General features: G+C 34.9%; 1 protein-coding gene across 1 annotated transcript in view; it reads left to right on the top strand.

The window, feature by feature from the left end:
- Positions 1 to 9,965, top strand: part of Carnmt1 (carnosine N-methyltransferase 1) — a 32,363-nt gene that overhangs the window by 8,294 nt on the left and 14,104 nt on the right. The window contains exons 3-4 of the mRNA XM_019207723.2: positions 7,831 to 7,971; positions 8,921 to 9,099. Of these exons, the coding sequence (XP_019063268.1) occupies positions 7,831 to 7,971; positions 8,921 to 9,099 (320 nt within the window). The remainder of the gene's footprint in view (positions 1 to 7,830; positions 7,972 to 8,920; positions 9,100 to 9,965) is intronic.

Raw genomic sequence — 9,965 nt, 5'->3', positions numbered from 1 at the left:
TTTTTTGAGACAGAGTCTCACTCTGTAGTTGAGACTGACCTGGAACTCACTATGTAGCATAGGCTGGTCTCAAACTCTCAGCAATCCTCCTGCCTCAGCCTCCCAAGTGCTGGGATTACAGGCGTGTACCACCACTCCTGGCTTCAAAGGATATTCTTGAAGTTTCTAATTCACGTCTTCTCTAAATGTATATAGGTATTCAGTGTTCTGCTTGATAAAGGAGTAAGCAGGTAATAGTTTAATGGCTTCTATAAACAGACAAATGATAAAATGCAAGTATTCAGAATCTTGTTTCTGAAAGGAGTTTGTAAGACTCTTTATAATAGGAGCCTACCAAAGTTTGTATGAATTTTGAAGTCTAAAGGTCACATATTTAAGTCAGCATAGTTTCTAGCATTTAAAACACGACTTTGTTCATACTCAGTGATCATCAAATACTCTGTATTATTATGGTATAGAATCAACCCAAGGTCAGAATATCTAAAAAGAACATGTGGGTAACGATACTTGTGAACTAACACACATGGTACTGTTTTACTTTATTTTTCTATTAGTATTGATGGAATGTAGACTGGTAGAAAGGATTAGTAAGTTTAGATGGTTCTAATATTAAAAAATAAAAGATAATGAAAAATATTTCACTAAGTTCAAATTTTAAAGCCCGTAGGGGTTGGTCTTCTCCTAACTGTTCCCAAGCTACCCAGTTCCTTTCTATGAAAGTAATATTATAAAAATAGAGAGGGCATATATAAAATTTAAATTAAATACACTGGAAAACCTTTTTCTTTTTGCTATTCTTGGACCTAGTGGAAAAATTACATATTTCTTCCTATAACATTTGTTGTACCTGTTTTAGATTCATTTCCTTATGAGAGATAAGATGAGCTATCAAAAAACTTCTGAGGACAAAGCCAGTTAAACCCTGTAAGGCCACACGTACAAAATCACAGCTTTGCTGTTGAGTATAAATGTTGGATCCTCGAAAAAGGGACATTAATTATAGCCTTTTAGAATCCAGGTGGGTTCTAGATAAATCCTAGTTAACTTTGGATCTCAGAAACATTTGCAGGACCCTATTTGTACCATAGTGCACAGATGGGAATCTGATATCTTTATAGCTAGGCTAGATTTGACTCAGCTTTTTGTCAGGTGGCCTTTTGACTGTTTTCTCTTTGAAATTTCAGTAAAGGGCTTATGTAACTAGTCCATTAAAAATTGTATACATCCTAAAAAAGAAAAAAAATTGTATAAATCCTAAGTATGCACAGAACTACCTTTCTGATCATTAAAATACCTTTTCTTATGTAAACATGTTTGTTTCATAAGTTTGATTTGTCCAGAATATAAGCAGAACCAATTTGAAAGCCACAGATGGATTGACTTTTGTATGGGACCTATTTTTGTAAATAGGGAAATTCTGTTTTAAGTTGTGTTGAATGTCAGTCACTCCAATATTTATTAGGCTCTGGTTTGTTTGTTTTAAATTGGTTTTAAACTCTGCTTTGAAAAATTGCTAATGAAATTAGCAAACAGAATATTTACCTTAAAGTATAAACTTAGGATTTCAACCTTTTTCTCAAATATGAATAGTAGAATTTAACTTTTCAGCTAATAGGGCAACATGTTAATTTTTACAAGTATCTTTTAACTTAAAATTTTTTTTTTTTTGGTACTGGGTATTGAACTCGGGTCTTTGTGCTTGCAAGGTAGGCCACCAAACCGCTGAGCTAAATCCCCGGCCCCTTTTAACTTAAATTTAAGAATTTAGTGCTATGAAGTGCACAGTTGCAAAGGAAATACAGATTCATAAGTTTTGTGCCAATCTGAAAGGAGAGTTTGCAATATATGATGTTTTCTTATGAATCTTGAAAGCTGCTGGACTGTGTGTTTTACATCTTAATTTCAGTGGCCCATTCTATTTTAAAAGAATTCAAAGTGATGTTTTGTTTGTGGAAGAAAATATATTATGTCCTGGCATTTCAGTGTACTCAAGGAAGATACTGATATATTATTGACTAGTGAATTTTTTACTTTTATATAGCTTAGCATTAGAAAAAAAAATACCATTACCTTTAAAAAGGCATTTGTCCACATAGATTAAAATAAAAGAATTAAATAGTAGTATATCGAAGGATTTTGTTAGCTAAGGCACCACAATGTAAAAGAAAAAATAGAGCTGCAGACTGCGGAGAAGTAGTTCAGAGGCTTAGGATAGATTTCTTTCATCCTAAAGCCTTCCTAGGTGGAAGACAAGCATGTGTTAAGTATCCATAAATCTAGAGTAGTAACCTACTGGTTCAATATTCAAGGCCAATAACCCCATAGAAAAAAATGATATAAATGGATAGTTTACAGCAAAAAAATTCAAGATGCTCACTCTCACAGGAAAGTGCAGATGTAAAAGTCATATTAAAGATGGCATCCGTTTTTCACTTAACTGCATTGCAGAGATTTGGACGATGCAGTGAAGGTGTGGGAAGCATGCTGCTGGTAAAACAATAAACTGATAAAAATCTGAAAGGGGCAGTTTGGCAGTCTTTGTCAAAATACCAGTGTATGTCTTGACTCTTGCAGTTCAATTTCTGGGAAGCTATTCTACAGATATACTTTTATGTGGAAATTATTCAGGCCAACAGTTGTAACATTGAACAATAAAAGAAACAATCTGAATGTCTTTCATTGAGATGTTGATAAATTATAGTCCCATCATCATGCAGTGAAGTAAAGGAAGTCATGTGTCCTACTAGGGAAAAAGTTTGAAGATGGATTACTTAGATCAGTGGTTGGCAGACTTTTTCTTAAAGTGCCAAGTAGTAAACATTTTAGGTGTTGAATGCAGCTGTAAGCAACATGTAGGCATGACTGTGGTCCAATAATACTTTATTTACAAAAACCAGTGCTTGGCCTGCAGTTCATAGTTGATAAGTCTTGCATTAAATGAAAGAAAATAAAGGAAAATAATTTGTGATATAAACTGTAACAGGTATCTGAATGAAGTATACTGACAGTGTAATGAAGTTTTTCTGTGAGTTTGTGGGGGACTCTACAAACTTTTCTGGTGTCTGAGAAATTTTCTGGCTAAAGTGAGAGTGTCTTAGTTGGGAGTGGATGAAGAGAGAATGTGGGACTGTTTTTGAAGGAAATGATTATATTTTTCTTGCAGTGCTTAGGTATGTCAGGGTTTCTCACATGCTAGGCAAATTCTCTACCACTGAGCTACAAAATAGGATGAGCCCATTTTTTTTTCTTCATTAAAATTAGAGTGCAGACATGAACATACACAGTTTATAATTAGAACAGAAAGAAAACATCTTGTATACCTTCTAGGCATCAGTTTCTCTATATCAGCTACTAAAGGTGGTCTTACTAATCATGGATCTCTTTGTATGCAGTCTTTTTTGACAGAGTTCTTTTAATTTTTTTCATCTTTAAAGTACAACAGTGAGACAGACTGTTAAAGTTTTCATATAAATACATGTTCCATATATAAATAGGTAATACTTATGGCCCATTTTTAATGATGAATAATTTAAAAATTCAGCACAAAGCTTTATTAAACCTTGTACCATATTTTCTTGGGATTTTTTTTTAATTTTTAATTTTTTTGTTTGCTTTTGTTTTTGTTTTTTGAGGCAGCGTCTCCCGTTGTAGCTCAGGCTGGCCCTGAACTCAATATGTGGCCCAGGCTGGCCTGGAACTCTCCATAATCCTCCTGCCTCAGCTTCCCAGTGTGCTGGGCTTACAGGTGTGCACCACCGCGCCCAGCTAAGATTTATTTTTTAAGAAACTGATTGTGGGTAAAGTTGAAACTGCCTTGCAAACCATTTAGAGCACATTTGTCATTTTTCAAAATAACCACTAACATACACTTGTTTTGTTACTCTCATCCTGCATTGCTGCATCAACTAAATGTTTATATAATGCTAAAGACATCACACTCCTGTATGGTTTTTATTTAATGGTTTGTAATATAATTTCAGTTTCCTTTTGCTCATTGTGATTTTATTTTTATGCTGGGGATTAAACCCAGGGCCTCAGTTATGAGTGTGCTTTGTCTACATCCCAGCCCCAGCCTGTGGAAGGCTTTCATGATTTATGTATATATATCAGCACTATTCAGTAGAAACATCGTCTCTTCTGAAATACACTATCATTGTGCAGTCCACAAATGCAAGACACATGTAATTTTAAATCTTTTAGCCACATAAAAAGGTAAAATAAAACAGGTGAAATCTGGTTTTGTTTTACACTTACAATTTGTACATTTAAGTGTTTTAATAGCCACACGTGGGTCATGACTATTACTGTGTATTGGACTGGGTAGCTGTGAACCCATTTTTGGTGTGTAAAAGTTGTCAGTATTCCTACCACTAGGGGTCAGTCAAGTGTCACCACGTTGATACAACAACACAAAGTCACGTTGGAATTTTCTTGGTCTACTACAATACAAGGATCATTCTGTATATAATGAAGTAAACTGCCATTATGTAATCAATAATGCAAACATGTACTGATAAAAAATAATAATGGAAAAAAAAGAACACTTATTCTGGTAAAATACTGTCACTAAAAGGGTGATGTGAATGCAGCTCATGGCCTCTTCTGCCCTCTCTCTATTCTTCTCTTGAGTCTTGAGACTTTACCCTTTTTATGTGAGAGATGACACATTTGTAGTAAATAATACAGTTTCACTATATTTGAACCATAATAACTTCGTAAACTTCTTTTACTAAGAATCTCCAGTCAGAAATGTTTGATGACTGAGCATGTACTGAATGTGTCTCTATTCTTTAAAGATTCATTTGGATTTTAAATCGTCTTGTCTGAGGATTTAGCTTAGTGGTGCCATGCCTGCCTGGAAAGCACAAGGTCCTGAGTTTGATTGCCAGTACTGAAAAAAAAAGTAAAATCATTTCATTATTAAGGTTTATAGTCATTTCTCTTATTCTCCATAGAAATGCATTCATAGAAATGCCCCAGACTTCTTAAAGATCCATACCACAAACTGCCAGAATTCCTTAGTTTCATGCATAATGTAATTAGAGGACCTTTCTATTTCGTTGTATATACTGTACCCCTTTATAAAGAACTGTTGAAAGCCTGGCATGGTGATGCAGTCCTGTAACTGTAGCTCCATAGGGTTCTGAGGCAGAAGTATAACAGCTTGGAGGAATTTGCTAAGTTTCAGGGCAGCCAGGGGAACTTAGCAAGACCATGTCTCAAAACTTTTTAAAGGGTCTAGGGACAAATCAGTGGTAGAGCGCTTGCATGGCATTTGCAAATCCCTGGGTTCCATCCCCAGGATTGGTGTGGGAGGTGGAATTGAAAAAAATTAAGGAAAACTTTTCTCTATTATCATCTATTCCTTGCTTGGTTCATTTTCCAGTATTTTAATTAGAGTATATTAATGGTTTCATTTTTGGTAAAAGGCAAAAGATTTATGTGATCTGAAGAGGTTTCATTCTAGCAGATCTGTACATGCACAACACACACTTTGATCATCTCCCCATTGTCTGTCCTTGCCCCACCCTAGTCTCATATATTTTCTGGTGGGCTCATTGGTTCTTTTTACATTTTTATTAGTATATGTTTGCAATACATAACTAATACGTACCTTAGTGGTGTTGGCACATGTACACATCACATCTTGATTCTTTTTATTTCTCCTCCTCTCCCATTTACCCCAGTCCTCAAAGTCTACCTCTGTATTTCCTATCATCTTTCTTTTATTTTTCTCCTTAAATTATTTATACTTTGGGTTTTTCATATAAGAGAAACCTGTTTCTGATTTATTATTTTTTTTCAGTTCTAGAAGATGTTTTAATGTGTCTCTTATGTGCCCATTGAAATCCTTTTTGTCATAATACAAATTTTATAATAAAATTTATAGGTCAGTAGTATGCTAATTCTTAAGATACAGCCTTGATATGTTCTGTATTCAATGGACTGATAACCTTTTAGTAGTAATCTTATGCAAACTACTGTTAATATATTTTCTTCCACAAGGTAGGGGTAGAGAGTTGTGTACTTCTGACTAGTTAGGGAATAGTTGATAACAGCTGTCATAAAATCTTTTTTGTACAAGTTACCACAATAGTTGTTGGTATCATAATTGTATTAATTTAGCATAGCTTTTCCTTAAAGTTAAGATGACTTTTAATTCCCCTGTTGTACATTTTTATACTTGTTCATCAGCTATTTAGGAAATTAACTGCGATTTTAAAAATAAAGTTTAATTACAAATCCTTTTTTTTTTTTTTTTTTGCATTATTTTGATAATTCTTGCTGCAGTGCAGGGGATCAAACCCAGTGTCTCTCAGCATGCTAGGCAAATTCTCTATCATACAGAGTGAGAGGATAGTCCATTTGCTTCATTAAAATTAGAGTGCAAACATGAACATACACAGCGTCTATAATCTGGAACAAGGAAAAAACATTGGCCATGCCTGGTGGCACATGCCTGTAATCCCAGCACTTGGGAGGCTGGGACAAAATTGCCGCTCATTTGAGTCGAGCCTGGCTACACAGTGAGTTGAAGAACAGCCTAAACTACATAGTGAGACCCTGACTAAAAAAGAAAAAAAAAAAGAAAACATTGTATATTAGCTTTTCATGTACCTCCTTGGTGTCACTTCATCCATATCAAGTACTAAAGGATGTCTTATTAACCGTAATGGGTCTCTTTGTATGAACTCCCTTTTAATTTTTTTTCATATATAAAGTACAGCAGTGAGACACACTTCATTAAGATTTCATACAAACACATGTTCCATATATAGATACCTTAGACTTAATAACCATGGACAAATCTTCATGGTACTTTCATTTTAGACTGAATTTCAAAAGCCCCAGAGGGCTGTTTCTTATTTCATAGTGGGATATGCAGAGATTATTCTCTGGGCTACTAGCAGAATGCTCTGCTACTTTTCAAGCGTGCCAAATGGACTTATAGTTTAAAGATGGACTTTAAAGTAGAGGTAAGTTTCTGGAAATTGTGAGCCAAAATTAAGGAAATGCAGTCATCAAATTCCTTTTACAGGGCATTGTTCTAGCTGCTTATACATATTTTCCTTTGGTTTTTCTATAAGAATACTATTTTACTTTTCTTGGGATCATACTGATTTCCCAGGCTTAGCATGCAGAAGCCTTTTTTTGCCGAGGCTATTTGTAATTTGAAAGTGCAATGGCAGCTCTTGCAGCAAAGGAAACCTATGACGACCATGTGATGAGTTAGGTTGTGAACTGGCTTGATGTAGTGTTTACCATTATATATGCTGAATTCAATGCCAGTTCCCCCATTTTTCTCAAGAAAATATCCCTTCCTCATTCTTCTGAACCAAAATGTATATTGCTTTAATATATGCGTGCTTGATGAATTAAAATATAAATATATAGTGAATCTGCTTTTTGCTGTGTAAGTTCTTGAATTACATAAAGAATTTAGAAGTAAAGTCAGGTTTTGCTTTCCTGTCTCAAATGATTTTGTTTAAACTCTTCATATGCAATTGGGGTACTTTGGAATAGTCTGTCTTCTTGACAGTTCAGGTGACAGCTGTTCAGAATATGAATCATTTCATATGTCTTCAGATATAAGGTACTTCCTTTTTTTTGAAAAATAATTTTTGCGTTAAAAATTCCCAACAGATATCTGAACACATACAGTAATTCTTTATGCTTTCTGTATAACTTGATATTTAGAAGTATTTCTCAGTCTACAGAAGTCAGAGTCCTAGTAAGCTTATTCTTAATGAATAATTTTGTAGTTTTTAATGCAGATTTTTTTTTTTTTTCCTTTGAGGGGTTGGACATAATTGCCTTATTTCATTCCAGGGATCCTTCTAAAGTAAATGTTCTGGTACCTGGTGCTGGACTAGGAAGACTGGCCTGGGAAATAGCTATGCTAGGTTATGCTTGTCAAGGAAATGAATGGAGTTTTTTTATGCTCTTTTCTTCCAACTTTGTACTCAACAGGTATTTCATTTTTTTTTTTTCCTTTGAGGGGTTGGACATAATTGCCTTATTTCATTCCAGGGATCCTTCTAAAGTAAATGTTCTGGTACCTGGTGCTGGACTAGGAAGACTGGCCTGGGAAATAGCTATGCTAGGTTATGCTTGTCACAAAGTAATTTCTTAGAGTCAGATCACTTACACGTTTTTTTGAACAATTCTAAATTTAAAGTGTATAGTGTGTGATTATGGTGTAGATCATGGATACGTTAAATTCAGAATGTTTAATTGTTGAAATAACATGAGTAAATGGCTTTTTAGAAAGTGATTGGGCATTGTATAGAACAGAATCTTCAGGACTAAGTATGATTCAGGAAGTGGTATTTTCTCATTGTTTCTTAAATTTCTTCACCCTTTTGTTTCTTACATGAAGAGTTTAGCAGTCAGTCATAACTTTTTCTTAAGTGAGGTGTTTTAAAATGGCCAGGTATACTCACATGACTGAGGTGGAAAGATCTAAACTTCTGTGGCCTCTCTTGGTAGATAGTGGAAAAGATTTGCCATTTTTAAAGTCAGAAGGTGTGTGAGAGAAAAACAGATAGCTGCCTTGTTTAAAAATGTGTTGTCTTTGAAGGCAATGTGAGTTTTAGGGAGTTAGGAAAAAGAAGAGGATTGTACAAGGTAATTAAAATGTATAGCAAACTGTTTTAACAATTAGTTGAACCATTTTTACTTGAGTTTTAAGTTTAAAGATACATTTTTAAAATTTGAATGAATAGCACACATCTGTCTTAAGGCATGATTGCTTGTGCATTTAAATGTGTATGTACATTTTCAGATTGAGTGGGATATAGTTTTGACACTGTTCTAATGAATTTTACATGCAAACATTTAGAGTATATTTTAGTGTTTAACATAGATATTCTTGGTGAAATGCTTAGTTAACATTTAACTTTATACTCATATTTTGCAGATGTTCTGAAATTAATAAATATAAACTTTATCCCTGGATCCATCAGTTTAGCAATAACCGGAAATCTGCTGATCAGATTCGACCTATCTTTTTCCCTGATGTTGACCCCCACAGTCTTCCTCCTGGTTCTAACTTTTCTATGACAGCAGGAGATTTTCAGGAGATTTATTCAGAATGCAGTAAGTTCATACCAGGCATTTTGAAAGTTTTTTATTTTAAATTTAATGAGCTAATGTTTGGTCATTCATTTTATCGGTGTGCTTCAGTGGCAACTTAGAAGATTTTCAAGTTTATGTGCCGGACGGTGATAGGAAATATAAAGAACTACATTTACAGTCAAGAAACTTATAATTTATTGGATTAGTTAGCATAAGAACGTATAAACAAAGTTCATATGTGGAACGAATGCAGTAAAGATGAAAGTAAGTCAGTGTGAGAAGGGAGCTCGTTACAGAGAGGCTGTGATCTGAAGGGTAGGGAGAGTATCATTTGAGGCAGGCAGCAGTACAAAGATACAAATGAATAAGGTAATCACACGGCAGCACAACCAGACTGACAGGAAAAGAGATTTAATAGCTTCAGTGGAAATATGGCTAGAAAAATAGGTTGGGTCTGAATTGTGGAAGAATATTATAGTCAGGTTGTATAGGTTGGGTCTTCAGCTTGGCAAAGTGTTGAAAACATTGACCTAGATATTTAGGAAATATGGCAGTGGTAAAAGAGAAGAGGCATTGATAGTCAAAGGAACAAGAAACATGGAATACTGAGTAGTCAGAAAAATCATTGAACAAATATTTATTGACACCTACAAAGCACCAGATATGTTCTAGGCAGTCCAAAGAACACAGTGAGTATAAGTTTCTGTGCACAGCCGACTTACAGGCTAGATGGGAAAAACTAAATAGGGCACAGCTGGGTGTGGTGGCACATGCCTGTAATCCCAGCACTCAGGAGGCTGAGGCAGGAGGATCACTGCAAGTTTGAGGCCAGCATGGGCTACATAGTGAGTTCAGGGCCATCCTAATCTACAAAGGGATACCCTGCC

The sequence above is a fragment of the Fukomys damarensis genome, unplaced genomic scaffold (assembly GCF_012274545.1).
Source record: "Fukomys damarensis isolate Sample0158 unplaced genomic scaffold, DMR_v1.0_HiC HiC_scaffold_31, whole genome shotgun sequence".
Lineage (NCBI taxonomy): Eukaryota > Metazoa > Chordata > Mammalia > Rodentia > Bathyergidae > Fukomys > Fukomys damarensis.
Note: the sequence above shows the minus strand (reverse complement) of the source record. Positions and strands in the feature narration are given on the sequence as shown.